Raw genomic sequence first — 18,710 nt, forward strand, 5'->3', positions numbered from 1 at the left:
CGGGAGCACAGAGAAAAGGGCCTGAACATGCAGGTACTGGACAGGTAACGTCATGGGAGGTTAGATATGAACGGCACCGTACCCGAGCCAGGAGTATTTACCTGTGGTGTTCCACAGGGATCGATCGTAGGACCACTACTCTTCTACATGTACATGATAATAAAGGGGTCATCTCAAAGATGTTCATATAAAGAAGTCCCTATCCATCACTGAGGGAAGATAAAACAAGTGGTTGAGCCTTTAGTCCACTGGCGGTTGCAAAAGTATGGCCATGTTTATGTACCTGCGGTGTTCGTTGAAGAAAATGCAGTACGAAGTTACAGCTCATGCAAACCAAACATGTCCTTCTGCAACTATGGCAGCTCGTGAGGATGTTAGCATAGCATCAGCTAGCATAGCATCACTTACGTCTCAACAAACAACGGAACAGAAGCTTTTTCAGGTGGAAAAGATGTTTTCACTCTTCTCACAGCTCCATTCAATCACCCACCAATGTGCCTGCCTCTCCAATGACATTTTAAATAAAGAACCACACTGCGGGTCAGTTTGATTAGTCGCATGGGAAAAGGAAGAAACCAGAACATTCTGCGGGCGGATCTGAATCATCTCTTACTTCCATGAACAAAGTGAGAAAAGCTGTTTGGCCTTGGTGGAGGTCTGCACTCTTCTAGTTAACCATTACCTTCTAACCATTAACTATTAACCAGCCCGGGGACTGCAGATGAAAACTGGAATGTAGATTAACCTTTCTGCCGCGGTTGTGGCTGCAAACCAGCGTTCACATGTGCATGAGACATTGACTTCTGCACCACCGGGAGAGGCGTCACAAGCAGCTGACCTGCTGGGGGTGGTGTTGTCTCCGTGGTGAGGCTTCCTCTTGGAGGAGCGAGCGGGCGTTGGCGTGGGCGGGCCGGGCCGCTCCACCAGCCGCAGGGTCTGGAAGGCGTGGTGGTTCAGGCTCTGCTCGGTGAGGAAGCGCTCCGTCGGGTTCAGCAGCAGCAGGTTCTGCAGGAGGGGAAGGGAGAGAGAGGCACAAGCAGCACAAGCTGTGAGTCACCGCCAATCATCGCCCGAGTCGAGCTGCCGCTGCGTTTCATTGTCCTTCAGCCACCGAGCGGTGACGTGAAATCTGAATTACTTTCTCGCCAACAAAACATTTCCTTCAGGCCCGAGCCCCCAGCGCCTCTATTCTTTTCTTTCGTCGGACGTTTATGAGTCCTGAGGCGTCTCTGGTCCGCGCACGTTTCTCATACAGCACATGCGGAAGCCGATGAACATTTCAATACCCAGCATGCCCGAATCGCACATTGTTTTGCCGTAAAATAAGTCATTTTTCCAAATTTGACAGAACGACAGTTTTATGACTGAAACTCCTTCCTCACCGGATTTCTGTTGCATATTCTGATTCTTTAGGTCCTAATCTTCCCAAAAGGTGTGTTATGAGCATGTGGGCTGTTGTTCAGGCCCCGAACCTTCAGGTTGAACAACCAGGGGACGCTCCAGGAGGCATTTTTGGGGAATCTGGCTCATATCATGCTGGATGTTCATAGTTACGATCAAATTATGGTATAAAAGTGATTAATATGAAACAACATAATATGAGAAGTCATTTGGGGTTCATAAGACTGGAACACGGGGACAAGAGGTGCAGAAGGCTTTAACCGCCACCTTTGGGTGCTGTGGGGCTCAGAAGTTAATAACACTGCGAGCTGAATCGCTTGCTCGACTTCTATTTATAGCGGCTACTTTTCTCTGGACGACAGCACAACAACACGACAGCACAACAACACGACAGCACAACAACACGACAGCACAACAACACAACAGCGGAGCTTCGCGTCAGCGGTCATCAAACGCGTCGCGTCAGATCGACCCGAGGAAGCTGACGGGCAGCGAGAGAGACGGCGTCCTCTCTGCAGCTCAGAGGACGACACTGTGTTGCAGTGAGTCATTCTGTTATCTGGAGGAGAGAAAAGAGCAACAAGCACCGCCCACATTGATGACACGCAGCGCTCCGTTTGCAGAGCGGCTCGGCGAGAGGAGGAGGCATCGCACAGTCACGACGGATAATGACCACAGGAAGAACATGAGATGTGACTCCAGACCTTCAGCAGGTCCAGCAGCGCCCCGCCGATGATCCCCAGGTATCTCCGCTCCAGCGTTTGGGGGTGATTCACTGCAGGGAACTGACAAGGAACATGGGATCACAGCTCAGCAGAACAACAACACAACAACACAAACTTGCTGCAACAACAACAAATGTCCAAGTGATGAATAAGTGAATGATCACTGTGTGTGTCTGTGAACAAAGTATGAAACACATGAAGCTGTGAGACTGTGTTCCTTTTGACATGTTTAGAGTCGACAAAAAAGAGCTGGAGATGGAGCCATGAAGCCATGAAGCCATGAAACCATGAAACCATGAAACCATGAAGCCATGAAACCATGAAGCCATGAAACCATGAAGCCATGAAACCATGAAGCTATGGAGCCATGAAACCATGAAGCTATGGAGCCATGAAACCATGAAGCCATGAAACCATGAAACCATGAAGCTATGGAGCCATGAAACCATGAAGCCATGAAGCCATGAAACCATGAAACCATGAAGCCATGAAGCCATAAAGCCATGAAACCATGAAACCATGAAGCCATGAAGCCATGGAGCCATGAAACCATGAAGCCATGAAGCCATGAAACCATGAAGCCATGAAGCCATGGAGCCATGAAACCATGAAACCATGAAGCCATGAAGCCATGAAGCCATGAAGCCATGGAGCCATGAAACCATGAAACCATGAAGCCATGAAGCCATGAAACCATGAAGCCATGAAGCCATGGAGCCATGGAGCCATGAAGCCATGAAGCCATGAAGCCATGGAGCCATGGAGCCATGAAGCCATGAAACCATGAAGCCATGAAGCCATGGAGCCATGGAGCCATGAAACCATGAAGCCATGAAGCCATGAAACCATGAAGCCATGAAGCCATGGAGCCATGGAGCCATGAAACCATGAAGCCATGAAGCCATGAAGCCATGGAGCCATGGAGCCATGAAACCATGAAGCCATGAAGCCATGAAGCCATGAAGCCATGAAGCCATGGAGCCATGAAACCATGAAGCTATGGAGCCATGAAACCATGAAGCTATGGAGCCATGAAACCATGAAGCCATGAAACCATGAAACCATGAAGCTATGGAGCCATGAAACCATGAAGCCATGAAGCCATGAAACCATGAAACCATGAAGCCATGAAGCCATAAAGCCATGAAACCATGAAACCATGAAGCCATGAAGCCATGGAGCCATGAAACCATGAAGCCATGAAGCCATGAAACCATGAAGCCATGAAGCCATGGAGCCATGAAACCATGAAGCTATGGAGCCATGAAACCATGAAGCTATGAAACCATGAAGCCATGAAACCATGAAGCCACGAAGCCATTAAGTTATGGAGCCATTAAGTTATGGAGCCATGAAGGTACGGAGCCATGGAGCTCATTAGTGGCCATTCAGGTCCTCACAGAGTTAGAACACTAATACATCTTGAGGCGTGGGCAGCGAGGCAAAGAGAGGACCAGGTCTGTTCCTACACCTCAACCCCCCCCCCCCCCCACAAGATGATACAGCATGAGTCACTGTGAAAGCAAAGCACACACAGCCAGGAGAAGAAAAACAAGCAGAGACAGAAAAATAAATGAGAGAAGAAGAAAGAGATGGAAGGATGAGAGCAGCAACGGGTCAGAGGTCAGCGAGGTTACCCGCAGCCCGTGGAAGCGAGGGTTGTTGTAGAAGAGCTTCATCTGCTCCGGCGGCAGCGGCCCCAGGACCTTCTGGATGGTGAAGAGCTGGTCGATCTCGCTCTCTCCCGGGAACAGCGGCTGCCCGTCGCTCAGCTCCCCTAAGATGCAGCCCACCGACCACATGTCCACCGCCTTCCCGTACGGAGCCCTGGACCACCGGGGAGAGGTGGTGACCAAGGTCAAGAACAGAATGGAAACATAGACGGATATCCTCCTCTACGTTTTAAAAGCCAATTTAAAAGTGTCCTAAAAACCTGCATTCTCTCTCCTGACCACCAGAGGGCGGCTCCTCTGGTTGTATAGAAGTCTATCCTTCATGTGTTGAAGCTGCATTCTCTCTGCTGACCACCAGAGGGCGGCTCCTCTGGTTGTATAGAAGTCTATCCTTCATGTGTTAAAGCTGCATTCTCTCTCCTGACCACCAGGGGGCGACTCCTCTGGTTGTATAGAAGTCTATCCTTCATGTGTTAAAGCTGCATTCTCTCTCCTGACCACCAGGGGGCGACTCCTCTGGTTGTATAGAAGTCTATGTTTCATGTGTTAAAGCTGCATAACCTCCCCTGACCACCAGGGGGCGACTCCTCTGGTTGTATAGAAGTCTATGCTTCATGTCTTAAAGCTGCATTCTCTCCACTGGCCGCCAGGGGGCGACTCCTCTGGTTGTATAGAAGTCTATGCTTCATGTGTTAAAGCTGCATTCTCTCTGCTGACCACCAGGGGGCGACTCCTCTGGTTGTATAGAAGTCTATCCTTCATGTGTTAAAGCTGCATTCTCTCTCCTGACCACTAGGGGGTGGCTCCTGTGGTTGTATAGAAGTCTATGCTTCATGTGTTAAAGCTGCATTCTCTCTCCTGACCACCAGAGGGAGACTCCTCTGGTTGTATAGAAGTCTATGCTTCATGTGTTAAAGCTGCATTCTCTCTCCTGACCACCAGGGGGCGACTCCTCTGGTTGTATAGAAGTCTATGCTTCATGTGTTAAAGCTATATAAGGTGATTGACAGAACTGTAGACGCCGTCCCTACGTCACTCATCCACAGTACAAATATGGTCACTTCCTGTTCAGTGGTTGTTTTCCCGTGTAGACGAGAGGCCGAAGCTTGTCAGAAAATGTCGATCTTTCTCTCTGCATACGTGTGGACGGGGCGTGAAAGCTTCGCAGACGTACCCGAGCAGGAGCTCTGGAGAGCGGTACCATCTCGTGGCCACGTACTCGGTGTAATTGGCATCCGTCCCTTCGGAGAGATTACGTGCGAAGCCTGGCAAGAGAAGACAGAGGGAGGCAATACGGTATAATGAGGAGCTTTATGATATGCTCGACATGCTGAGACACCGGGAAAAAAATGACTGCAGCTCTCTGGACGCTCATTAGGATTCAGAGGTGTAAGTTATGAAGCAGTCGAGTTGGTGAAAAGCTGCAGTAACGCAGGAGAGATGAGGAGCGCTGTGGTGACACATTGCACGGGCAAAAGTAGTTCAAGAGAGACATCACGAGGGGCATTTCCCACTTTTTTCAGTTATTTTGTCTGTGTTGATGCGTATGGCATGAATACAGACCCGGTAACACCAGAATGTTTGAACCCATCACAGCTTTAAATCATCCATTCTTTTATTTCAAAAGTTAAATACAGCGTCCTGGACTTTCAGGCTATTCTCCTGGTGTCCACTAGGGGCATCGCTGCTGTATTATAGAGATAATACATGTAGTTCTCCTGGTGTCCACTAGGGGCATCACTGCTGTATTACAGAGATAATACATGTAGTTCTCCTGGTGTCCACTAGGGGCATCACTGCTGTGTTATAGAGATAATACATGTAGTTCTCCTGGTGTCCACTAGGGGCATCACTGCTGTATTATAGAGATAATACATGTAGTTCTCCTGGTGTCCACTAGGGGCATCACTGCTGTGTTATAGAGATAATACATGTAGTTCTCCTGGTGTCCACTAGGGGCATCACAGTGCAGGAGCAGTGAGCGCTCAGTGAGCCGTGACCCTCCTCAGCAGGAGCGTTGGGCCTTCCTGTCGGTTCTCCCGGTGCCGTTGGGCTCACAGCGGGTTCTCCAGTCTCTCGCTCCAGATTGCCGACATCATGGTGATGTTGTGGCGCGACCAGATTGGACCGCCGCGCGCCGCCGGGCTTGTTTTCCCAACACGCGATGAGGGAAAGGACGCACGGCTGCACACCGGAGCGTCAGAGAGCCGGACGCAGCCAAACACAAAGCTCTGTGCACAGCGCTGCTTTTTACACGTCGCTCACGAAGGAGGCGCTCACCAAAGTCACAGAGCTTCAGGACGTCGGCGGCGCTGATGAGAAGGTTCTCCGGCTTTATGTCTGAGGAGAGGGAGCAGATGGGGGAGGGGCATCACGATGACATCATCACTCAACATGTTCACCTCAAAGAAAAGAATCAAAGAATCTGTGAATTCTAAAAATTCACAGATTATAAACAACAAACAACCTACATCAGATCTGATGGTTTTTCTGTGTGTGTGTCTGTGTGTGTGATTGTGTCTCTTTGTGTGTGTGTGTGTGTGTGCACTGCGGGCCCTTTGGATGCCATGTTGCATTCAGGTGCCAAATGGCTCACAGGCCATCTGGGCTTCTTGCTCCGCTGCCGACCACTATCCTAAAAACTCATCGTCTCGTGAACATTGAGAACACGTCAGAGAACCGAGAGAACCGAGAGAGGAACGCTGTTCTTCATGCGCTGGTCGATTTATCAGACGAGAGGAAAGACAACATTTATTTAACCTGTTTGCGTCTGTAGATTTCTCCTGAATTCACCAAAAGGTACCGTCTCGTAACGCCTCATTAGCATATTTAAACACATTCTAACATGCACAATAACCATGAACCCTCCTGTCAGTGTGAGTGGTGGGTTTCATGGTGATGTGTAGTTCATGTGTTCACCCTCTTCATGTGCAGCATTGTGTGTTTTTTCCCTGTTTGTTCAAAGCGGAGCACAGATGGCGAAGTGTGTAAATACGGCCGTCTGTGCAGGAGCCTGAACGCCTCTCCTCCGCCTCACTGGAGCCCTCTCGGGGTCTCCACGCGTCCTGATGAAGAGGGAGGAGGAGGAGGAAGAGGAGGAGGAGGAAGAGGAGCTGGTACCTCGGTGCACGATGTCGTGCTTGTGGCACCAGTGGATGGCTCGGATCAGCTGGTAGATGTAGCTGCGAGCTTTGTCCGTCGGCACGCCGTTGGGCAACTCCTCCAGCAGCTCCAGCATGTTCTGAAGGAGAACCACAAGACAGTGAGGAGGAGGAGGAGGAGGAGAAAAGAAGAAGAAGAAGAAGAAGAAGAAGAATCTCAGGCTTCAGCCTGATTAACAGACTTCCTGGTGGATTAACTGATGGCGTCTTTCCCACAGAGGGTTGTTAGGGTTGTGTGCATCAGGTGCGTTAACTGCTGGTTGTGTTACTGTTTCTACATCTGCGGTCGTCTTTACTCATGAAGGCGCCTCAGCGCTGGCTGCTGCTGGCCGCCTCCCCCCTCGCCTCACCTTCTCCACATACTCGAACACGAGGTACAGCTTCCCTCGTCTCCTGAACGCCTCTTTCAGCTCCACGATGTTCTCCTGCTTCAGGGTGCGGAGCATCTTGAGCTCGCGCAGCGTCGTTTCTTTGACCTCCTCATTTTCTGATTGGACGTGAGACACAAGGGGGCGGAGTCAGGGCCACGATGAGGCCAAGGTGAGGTGATGAAGATGACTTTCTCTGTCGTCCACTTACCTTCGCTGTCCTTGAATTTTTTAATGGCAACGATTTCATTGGTGTCCTGAAGAAAAAAACAACAGAGAGAAAAATCTATCAATTAATGCGTCTGTTTAAACGTCACTCAGGGGTGTTGTGGGCCCAGAGCAGCGTCTGACAGGCAGAGGACCCACCGCCAGGGCTCTGTAGACCCAGGGCAGCGTCTGACAGGCAGGATTTTCACCCCTATTCATCGTACTTGATGTTTTATCTTGAACCAGTGTGATGTGGCGCTGGTAAAATGAGTCCAGTGCAAACAGGACTTTGGCTGCTCTAAAAATGGAACATTTACGACACAAAGATTCTGCAGAAACAATCTTTTGTGGCTTGTTTCTCAGCGTGAGCGACACAAATCAATGTGAGCAAACAAAGGAGCCGCCGAGGTGGAGACGCCTCCCGCCGCTAGCCCCGTTTCTCCACATGTCCTAGTTAGCCGGGTATTTCTGCCTCTGGCTCTCAGCGTGCTCCACTTCAGGAAGCCACCGGCAGCACCGGCAGCACCGGACCACCGGCAGCACCGGACCACCGGCAGCACCGGACCACCGGCAGCACCGGACCACCGGACCACCGGCAGCACCGGACCACCGGCAGCACCGGCAGCACCGGCAGCACCGGCAGCACCGGACCACCGGCAGCACCGGACCACCGGACCACCGGCAGCACCGGACCGCTGAGTCAGTCTTGAGATACTAAGTCATTATCTTAAGATACTAAGTCATTATTGCATCGTGAGAGACCCTGAACGCAGCACCGTGAGAGACCCTGAATGCAGCATCAAACCATTAGAATGAAGGCGAATCACTTGTGTTTGCATTAATCTTTCCTTTGTTAACAGCTCCGGGCGATCAAGTCTCCGCTGCGTACGGCGTATGCGTGCTCACGTACATGCATGCTCACGTGCGCGCTCACGTGCGCGCTCACGTGCGCGCTCACGTGCACGCTCACGTGCGTGCTCACGACCTGCTCTCAACATTCCTGTTGCACTGATTTATTTTAAGCTCTGCAGGAATTCCCGCGTGGCGACGGCCTGCGAGGCTCGTCTGAGTGGGAGAGAACCAAAGCGTGGAAGCCTGTATTTATATATCAATACATATTATTGATATATAAATACATATTGCGTCCTGCTCCCACCACCGGGTTAACCCTCGGGTCGAACGGGAGCGGCGGTTCGATTCCCTCCTGAGGTCCGGCCCCTGAGGCTCGGTGCCATGAGAGTCAGAGAGAAGTGAAGTTTCTGGTGGTTAAGTGTTAATGAGTCATTTTAAATGATGAAGTTGTGACTAAATCTTGCACTTTAAGATAATTGGTCAGTTTCTCACAATTCACAGCGGAGACACAGACGCATCGCTTCTATAATCATGTAAATATCTCCCACTGGAGATGAGAAAAGACCATAATTAATCACTAACTTATTCACACAGTTAGTCAGCGGTACCTTTCGCTTCACCCGCGGTCTCAGAAGAGCCTCGCTGCCAAAGTTCTGCAGAAAACTGAAGCCCTGAACGCGACATTGAGACGCATGGACTTTCTATTGAGGCCGCGGGAAACAATGAATACAAGAAGCTCGACGTCGATACGCAGCAGAGGAGAACCTCAAGGAGAACCTCAGGGCCACGCAGGGGCCCACAGGTGAGGCCCACAGGTGAGGCCCACAGGTGAGGCAGACTTTAGAGGCCCGATTATATAAATTTTATATATAATTATCATTATTTATTTTTTATGTATATGTGTATATATATATATATATATATATATATATATATATATATATATATATATATATATATATATATATATATATATATGTATATATATATATATATATGTATATAAAATATACTGTATATTATCAGTTATTATTTTATATAATAATATTAATTATAACAAAATATTTTACATATAATTATATATTTTATATATATATATATATATATATATATATATATATATATATATATATAAATATATATATATATATATATATATATAAAATATTATATATTTTTTTTCTTCTTTTTTCTTTTTAAAATAATGAGTATTATTTTATACATCTGTGTATTATCATTATTGTGGTTATTGACCTTGAGAACGGCGTATGAGTCACAAGGTAAACCAACAGGTGGGCGTGTCTCAGCCTGCAGAATTAGTCTGGTCTCGGAGGGAGGAAGACGTGCTGGTCTTCGTCCTCGCTGCTGGACGCCTGCTGCTCCCTCAAGGTGACCCAGTTAGAGCTGGAACGCTTCCTCTCTGCTGTCCCAGTTTCTCTCACTGGGAGCAGAAAATAACCGATCCCTTCAAAGGGGGCGGACAGACGGGCTCGTTCTCTAAATACATCTCCGAGGCTCTGACAGCGGCTCGGCTTATTTAGGAGGAACCAGATTTAAGCCACCGGCATCCGCTCTGTTATCTGAAGGGAAAAGCGCCATCGGTTACGCAACCTGAGCATGTGACGCCGAGGAGATGAAAGACATGAAAGATCTTAAAAAAAGAGTTTCTGATGGAGACAAACAGGACGGTGACTCACGTGAAGTATAGAAATATATGTGGACTGAAGAGGCGTGATGGAGGGACCTGTCAATCACCTGGTAGCCCCGCCCCTAAAGCGGTCCTTTGTTATGGTCTGTTTGACTCTAGCAGACCATAAAGTACTAAATGAACATCATGCTGTATAGAAGAAGACTAGAAACTAGAGATTGAGACATAAACTCATGTTTACAATGTTTACTGAGGGAATACATCAAGAGAGAAGTAGAGTCACTTATATAGACTTCTATACAACCAGAGGAGTCGCCCCCTGGTGGTCAGGAGAGAGAATGCAGCTTTAACACATGAAGCATAGACTTCTATACAACCAGAGGAGTCGCCCCCTGGTGGTCAGGAGAGAGAATGCAGCTTCAACACATGAAGCATAGACTTCTATACAACCAGAGGAGTCGCCCCCTGGTGGTCAGGAGAGAGAATGCAGCTTTAACACATGAAGCATAGACTTCTATACAACCAGAGGAGTCGCCCCCTGGTGGTCAGGAGAGAGAATGCAGCTTTAACACATGAAGCATAGACTTCTATACAACCAGAGTCGCTCTCCGGTCTCTTTTCTTGACATCAGCGGTGCAGATTTTAAATTTTAAGACGTTTCACCTCAAAGTCTCTGAGGCTCAAAACAAACATCCATGGAAACTGTTCTTTTTATAGTAAATCCAGTGCAGTTTGGTGCGTCAACGGCTCGTGTGTATATATATATATATATATATATGTATATATATATATATATATATATATATCTATATATATATATGTATATATATATATCTATATATATCTATATATATCTATCTATCTATCTATATATAGATATCTATCTATATATATATCTATATATCTATATATATAGATATATATATATATATATATCTATATATATAGATATATATATAGATATATATATATATATATAGATATATAGATATGTAGATATGTGTGTATATCTATATACACACATTTACACAGCCCAGCAGGCTCACATGGAGGTAAACGTCTGTATTTGATCAACACCTCAGCTGCTCTCAGAACACAGAACACAGAACGTCTCACTGAGGTTCCTTCACTGAGGTTCCTTCTCTGAGGTTCCTTCACTGAGGTTCCTTCACTGAGGTTCCTTCACTGAGGTTCCTTCACTGGAATACTTACACGCGAGCGCGCGGATGGATTTAGAAAAGCATGGCAGCGGAGAGGACGCCGTTCACCGACATGCACATGATAATCTGAGTCTATTCAAGCGCTGGAATGCATCCGCCCACGCGGACCTTGAACGCCTCACAACATGTGAATGGCATGCGTGTTCACTGTGTTTATGTTGTTATGAACAAGTGGATGTAAAAACATCTGCTGCCCATTTGTTTAAATATTAATCAGGATGCACTGGAAGGAAACTTGTTCACAAACCAATTTAAATGGAACTTTTTTAATTTTCTTATTTTAAATGTTTGACATTTTAATTTAAATGTACATATTTTAATTACATTTTCATTGTCTTATTTTAAATGTTTTACATTGTATTTAAAAAAAGAATACATTTTGTATTTTATTATTTTAAATGTTTTACAATTTGAATTTTGCAAAAAAAATATTACATTAAAAATTTTTTAAATGCTTAACATTTTAATTTGAATTAGAAATAATGACATGTATTTTGTATTTGTATTGTATTAATTATTCATTGTTAAACACTCAGAATGTCAGAAGCGTTTGTCTCGTCGTTCTGGTTCATCTTTTATTCATTTCTCATAAATGGGTCAAGAAAAGAACAAGTTCAGGTTTCTCTGTGATGAGAAAATGTTTTCTTAAATTCAGGCGGAAGCGAGTCAAGACTTCATGAAACCACACAGATTGTGTTTGTTAGCATGCAAGCTAATTACAGAAAGAGAGGTGAGGATGTTGGTAAAGCCCTCCTAGCGTCTGTTAGCACTGCTAGCGTCTGTTAGCAGGGCTAATAGGACTTAAAGGACTCAAACGTGACATAAAACGCTGGAGAGAAAACAACTTTTAGCACTATTGTTGCCAAGGTGATCCATCTGTCTCTGACATAATACCTAAGAAAAACAAATAAAACTAATAGCAGTAATAATAATAGTACTTTACACCGACGTGTAAACGTTCTGTGCTCTTTACCCAAAGACACAGCGCTCCTTTCTAATCATGTGCATATTTACTGATTTGCACATTTCTCCTGAAATGAGACATTTGAGAAGAACGGAGGAGGCAGATTGAGTTATATATTTGTTCTGTTTCCTCCCACACGAGCTGATTACTTTCACTCAGAACTTTCTCTCAGCTGATCCGAGTCCTGAGACGCAAACAAACAAGTGTTTGTTTAGGCGGGAAAACTTTTCTCAGGAACACGTCGCTCCCGTGAGCTGCTATGCTAGCTGCTATATATATATATATATATATAAATATATATAAATATATATATATATATATATATATATATATATATATATATAAATATATATATATACACACACACACACATACATAAATATATATATATATATATATATAAATAAATAAATAAATACATATATATACATAAATATATATATATACATATATATATATATATATATATATACATAATTATGTGTGTGTGTATACACACATATCTGTATACACATATTCATGCAGCATAGAGTTAGCCCTTTTGTTCATTCACACCAACAATATGACGCTTTCCAGATGGCACTGGTTCATATTGATCACACACACACACAGACACACACACACAGACACACAGACACACACACACACACACACACACACACACACACACACACACACACACACAGACACAAACACACACACAGTTCTTTTGCTGTGTGCCAGAGACATAATGAAAGTGTAATGAGGTAATAGTTTCATAAAATAAAGTCTGATGGAGTCGTGACGCAGCCAATAATAACTATTCAAACAACCTCATGGGCCAAAATGACAATATTGAGTCAGAAATCAAAGTCAATCCATCAGAAGTGTGATTAGAAACCTGCCAATATTGATAACTGTTGCTCTCCAGCACGGAGCAGCTGGCTTCAGAGCTACCTGATCTGAAACGCCTGCAGACGCTGAGTGATGAATATTCACGAGGACGACGAAGCATTCTGGCAGAAATGAGTGAAAGATAAACGTGTTGCAGACAAAGCAACGGCCGCCGTCTGCTGTGTGGCGAGCAGCGCCGCCTCGGCCTGAACGACAGAGCCGTCATCAGGCTGAGCCTGATTCACCTTCTGAACGAGCCACCGCAACCTCAGCTTCTCACACGAGCTTCAAGGAGACCTCTGGTTGTATAGAAGTCTATGCTTCATGTGTTAGAGCTGCATTCTCTCTCCTGACCACCAGGGGGCGACTCCTCTGGTTGTATAGAAGTCTATGCTTCATGTGTTAAAGCTGCATTCTCTCTCCTGACCACCAGGGGGCGACTCCTCTGGTTGTATAGAAGTCTATGCTTCATGTGTTAAAGCTGCATTCTCTCTCCTGACCACCAGGGGGCGACTCCTCTGGTTGTATAGAAGTCTATGCTTCATGTGTTTAGCAGATGTTACTTTTATAGGAGTAAAAACTGTATTTGTTCGGGACTATTTTCAGCCGTGAATGAACCCATATTTGGGTTCTTGTGAGTATTTATTCATGCATGTGGGGCCGGCTCACGCCTTCGTTCATGGACATGAAGGAAGGAGCCGCTAAGCGGAGCGTGTCGCTCACATGATGCCTTTTTTAATCTTTTTAAATCTTTTGGAGTTCAGTGGACGAAAGGATCAATTCAAAGAATGTTCATGGAATATCACCAGACTCTTAACAGATGCTAACAGACGCTAGCAGGGCTAACAGATGCTAGCAGGGCTTGAAAGTCACAAATGGCTTCAAAGAGAAAATGTTTTTAAATAAAGACAATATGGATTTTATATTTTTTAACAAGTGATGGAGGATTCTTACCTTGTGTCGGCACTTCAGAACAACACCATAGGCACCTTGAAAAGAGAAGCAAACGGTAAAATGAGACTCACACAGCTAACATTTTCAGGAATATTCAAAGTATTCATGGATTTCAAACTCTTACTTTTCACACAGCTCGAATGAAATAAATCATAACAAAAGAAAAACACAATTTAAATTTAGTTGAACAATATAACCAATACACACAATGTTAAGTGTCCACAAGCAATGGGAAATAAAATGGAGGCTCCACGTGATGAATATTAATTTTTTACGGTTTATTTTGGGGAATAGAATAAAATAAAATATGTGTGATGAAATATTCACATTTTAAGCTTCGTTTCGGTTGATTTTTTTTTCTAAAGCTTTCGTCACACATGACGTGTTCAAGGACCGTCGGGAAGATGAACATCGAATGATTTTACAGCTTCCAACGGTGTCACTTTTTGAGCAATTGTTGAAAGAAAACGTGTTTTTACATCCAGCCGGCGGGTTCAGAGTTCAGAGGGTTAAATGTGCTTTTTATTTTTCATAAACGCTTCTCACATGTTGACATGAAAAAAGGAAACGCATCCCCCGCGATAACATAACAGGTGGCTCAGAAAAGTAGGACACAAGTGTTGGCAAGCTCCTTGGTTCTGATGTCATGAAGCCCTCCGGGTTGAACAGGAAGTCGCCTCGCACGCGTTTATATCTGATCCAACAGCAGAAAGTCAGATTTAAGACTCCACGACTTGTTTTTAATGCCACTGAAATATGAGAATGACGTCACAATAACTAAATTACTCAAGTTGAGGGAGAATATTACTCAAGGGTTTATCAACAGAAACCACCTCACATATATACACACACACACACACACACAAATACATACACACACGCTTACGTATAAATACTGTATAGACATATATTTGTTTTCAACAGCATCAGAGAATCTCTGCGTCCTGAAAGAGGAACGACATTGAGTGACCTCCAGATCACAGAGGAAAAATCTATGACACACACACACACACACACACACACACACACACACACACAGGATTGAACTAGTAAATTAGCCCCCATTGATATTTACAACAATGAAACGGTATCCCACAATCCACCTCTTCATTTCTCCAACAACAACAACAACAACAACACAAAGAGTGTGAACTCAGGTCACAGCATCGCTGATGTGTTCGTGGTTTAAAAACAAAACAAAACCTCCTCGACCTCGTCGAGCAGCTGAGCTGTGAGCGGCGTTTGTTCTGCAGGAACATTTAATATTAATAAAAACATGAAACGATCGTGAACTGAAAAAGCCTCACCTTCACCCACGATCCCAAGGACTTCAAATTTATTCATCACATCACCGATGTCGGGGATCTTCATGAAGTCAAAGGGCGGGCGGCGGGCGGCGCGCGGGGCTCGGGCCTACGGGGCGGCGGGAGGCGGCCGGCTGGAAGCCATAACATCCACCACATGCCTCCTTCAGGGGTCACCTGCAGGAAAGACGTGTGCAGATTAATACACACCACAGCTAGCTTCCAGTTAGCTTCAGCTAGCAGCCAGAAGTGAATCTGATCATGTGACTTTGTAAACAGCCAATCAGTGTTGTCTCGCTAACGGAGAACCAACAGGAGGAGAGCTAGTAACGTTAGCAGCGCCGCTAATGGAGAACCAACAGGAGGAGAGCTAGTAACGTTAGCAGCGCCGCTAATGGAGAACCAACAGGAGGAGAGCTAGTAACGTTAGCAGCGCCGCTAATGGAGAACCAACAGGAGGAGAGCTAGTAACGTTAGCAGCGCTGCTCGTAACGGCTCATTTTCTGTAACCAGTGCAACACTAAAGCATGGTTGAATTATTAAGCTAGCAAGTGGACAGTGGGTAAGTGAGCTAGCTAGCTACTGCCGCCATGGTTTGATGCTACACTGGTAAAAAAAAAAAGAAGAGCCAAATGTTGGGCTGGCGTACAGCACAATGGAAGAGTGACAACTTAAATCGGCTAATTTTCTGTAACCTGTGCACTTTAAAAAGCATGGTTGAATTATCAAGCTAGCTAGCGGACAGTGGGTAAGTAAGATAGCTGGCTAGCTGGCTACTTCCAGCATGCTTTGATGCTACAATGGTAACAGAAAATTAGCCAACGGTTGGGCTGGTGTCTCACACTCTAATAATCACTCCGCCAACAACGGACATTTTCTTTTGTACTCGTCACGTGACCAAAGTAAACAGTTTGATAAATAAATGTTTATTCCGTAAACTGTTTGCCCTCAAATAGAAACCGTGAGTCAACCGGCACTGATTAGGAGGTCACACCGGGTCCCAGAATGCACCTGAAAGAGGAATTCATCCCCTGCCTGTCAAACTTCATGCCACCGAGCAAACACACGCTTTCTGTTTCAAGTTTCACTCGAGATAACCCGATGACATCACCGGGGTTATCTCAGCCAGACTCCAGTAATCTCCCCCGGAGCCGCGGAAAACATACGATTATACAACTGGTTTCTCTCGCTGACGCTTCATGTGCTCAAACAGTAACACGGCCCTATAATTTGACTTACATAAAACAAATTGAAGCGTCATATTTCATACCTTTTCATCATTTACTGTACATTATGAACACAATGGGGGGGAAAGACACAAGCTGCTCTCCCCTCTGTGTTCCCACCTTCTCCTCTTAGTTTTCGGAGGGTGAATCAGCACCACGCAGTCCGGTAATGTGATCAAAGCTCCTCTGCTGGCGTCCACGCTCTCCTCCTCGCTCTCATTGAATCAGACAAGACTCCCCGACACCACTTTCTCCATCTCGTCTCCTCCGTCGCTCTCCAGACCGTAACCTACAGGCTCTCCGGGGCTCATCAGGATCAGACAACAACCTCTGCAAACCAGGATGAACTCTGAAGCCTTGAACGCACATCAACACCAGTGAACTGATGGCAAACTGTAGGTGAACTTGAGGAGGATGAGGATGATGCAAGATAATGGCTGCAGGAGGAGAAAGACAAGAAGAAGAAGCCTTTCACAACCTACACACAGTGGCATGCAGCTTTTTTTTCCGCCAAATACTCTGCAGGCCCCCGACCCGAGGAGGCTAATATGAGCAGGAATGCTGTGTGGATCATATATTTGGTCTCTCTCAACAGAATGACTCATGCGTGGTAATGGAGCGAGTCTGTGGTATTCAAAATGCAGAGCTTTTTATTTTTATTAGACCTCATCTTGTGATCAATTGCTCTTCTCACATTTACATTATCTATACACATGATTGTTTTTTTTGTGATCAGTAAAAATGACTCATAGTGGGAAGATTTTTTTGCAGAACCAAAAGCATCCAGTCTACGTCACTGCCATTTTAGGCACTTTGACAACACATTTTTTTGGCAACAACAAAAAAAAAATCTTTTTTTAAACAACCAGCAAATATTTACATTTCTTGTGAAAATATGACATTGTGATTATGATGTTTAAAATAAACAACAGAGCTCGTGTGGATGAGTCCCACACTGTTGCTGCTGGTTCCCTCACACCAGCAGCAGCAAAGCAGACACACCAAACGGGTCTTAAAACGACTGTTTTTAACATGGACCCTGGTGCGAGCTGGACTGTAAACGCTGCGTTCAAGTGTGTGCGTTAACTACGACCTCCCCGCAGGATGAACGCGTTGCAATGCAGAGCAGCAGGAATAAAACCAACAAGTCATATAAACTACATGTCACGACGCGGTTCTGCCTTTTAAATCACAAACATATTTTTTTGCGTGTTTAAATTAGCTGGAGAAAAAACACAAACCTGAAGCTGCCGGACTCGCGGTGTGGAGGTGAAGGCACCGCCGACATGTTTACTTTGAGGCTCGCGGTCCTTCTGAGCGTTTAGAGATGAAATGACGGTACTCACTCGGTCCCTGCTGGGGGAGAAAACGCTGGACCGGGGCCCGCAGATCGTCCTCCCAGCGCGGAGGAGTTCTCCTGCAGCAGCTCGGGGTCGCTGCTGAAGCGGGTGACGAGCCGTGCGCGCGGGCAGGTCGCCAGGCAACGGCTGAGCGACGCGGCGACGGGCCAATGGGAGCGGGAGAAGCGCTTTGTTTATGCGCACGCCCCCTTCGTTTGGTCCAATCAGAGAGCAGAACGGCAGCAACAAGGGGGCGCGCGCTGTTTTGCGGTCTGAGGGTGTTTCGTATGAGGTGGGATATTATTGTTCTAATTTCTCAATTACATAATACACAAGATCCCACCCTGCTATCAGCACCATAACATAATCTACACACGCTGTATCAAGCATCATGGTAAATATAAAGCACAACATACATTATAAATCAACACAATTCATCAACAGACACACATCTTTATTTTATTTATCTGCCTTGCTCAAGGGAAGCAAGTCGTTTTTCAACCCTCACTAAACCAGAGGCGGACTCAGGCCTGGCTGAGAGGGGTTAAGGATATAAAGGTCTGAGATGAGGGGCTAAAAGATGTAAAGGTATGAAGGGGAGGGGCTAAAAGATGTAAAAGTATGAAGGGGAGGGGCTAAAAGATATAAAGGGTCTGAGGGGGAGGGGCTAAAAGATATAAAGGGCAGCAGCTGCACGTCGTGGGCGCAACAGCCCTCAGAAAGTTTCATGCAGACGGGGAAGCCTGTGACTCGGCATCGTGTTTTCTCCGCTGTGTGGGCTCGCTGCAGCATCT

The 18,710-nt window shown here is 45.8% G+C and overlaps 1 protein-coding gene across 8 annotated transcripts in view; it reads right to left on the reverse strand.

Moving 5' to 3' along the window:
* The window catches only part of LOC137795407 (cyclin-dependent kinase-like 5), a 24,638-nt gene extending 6,628 nt beyond the window's left edge, over nucleotides 1-18,010 (reverse strand). For 4 of the 8 annotated variants that reach the window (XM_068592855.1, XM_068592853.1, XM_068592856.1 and 1 more), the window contains exons 1-12: nucleotides 17,818-18,007; nucleotides 16,621-17,013; nucleotides 15,354-15,527; nucleotides 14,047-14,081; nucleotides 7,540-7,585; nucleotides 7,311-7,447; nucleotides 6,920-7,040; nucleotides 6,080-6,139; nucleotides 4,974-5,064; nucleotides 3,764-3,953; nucleotides 2,106-2,186; nucleotides 839-1,005 (exon numbers count right to left, since the gene is read on the reverse strand). In XM_068592855.1, the coding sequence (XP_068448956.1) occupies nucleotides 839-1,005; nucleotides 2,106-2,186; nucleotides 3,764-3,953; nucleotides 4,974-5,064; nucleotides 6,080-6,139; nucleotides 6,920-7,040; nucleotides 7,311-7,447; nucleotides 7,540-7,585; nucleotides 14,047-14,081; nucleotides 15,354-15,417 (992 nt within the window). In that variant the 5' untranslated portion in view covers nucleotides 15,418-15,527; nucleotides 16,621-17,013; nucleotides 17,818-18,007. Of the gene's footprint in view, nucleotides 1-838; nucleotides 1,006-2,105; nucleotides 2,187-3,763; nucleotides 3,954-4,973; nucleotides 5,065-6,079; nucleotides 6,140-6,919; nucleotides 7,041-7,310; nucleotides 7,448-7,539; nucleotides 7,586-14,046; nucleotides 14,082-15,353; nucleotides 15,528-16,620; nucleotides 17,014-17,817 lie in introns of all 8 variants that reach the window. The other 4 variants (XM_068592851.1, XM_068592849.1, XM_068592850.1 and 1 more) reach the window with 4 other exon arrangements.
* Nucleotides 18,011-18,710: the final 700 nt, after the last annotated feature.

This window comes from Clinocottus analis, unplaced genomic scaffold, assembly GCF_023055335.1.
Source record: "Clinocottus analis isolate CAN_PGR_092001 unplaced genomic scaffold, fCliAna1.0.p SCAF_28, whole genome shotgun sequence".
In the NCBI taxonomy this organism is placed as follows: domain Eukaryota; kingdom Metazoa; phylum Chordata; class Actinopteri; order Perciformes; family Cottidae; genus Clinocottus; species Clinocottus analis.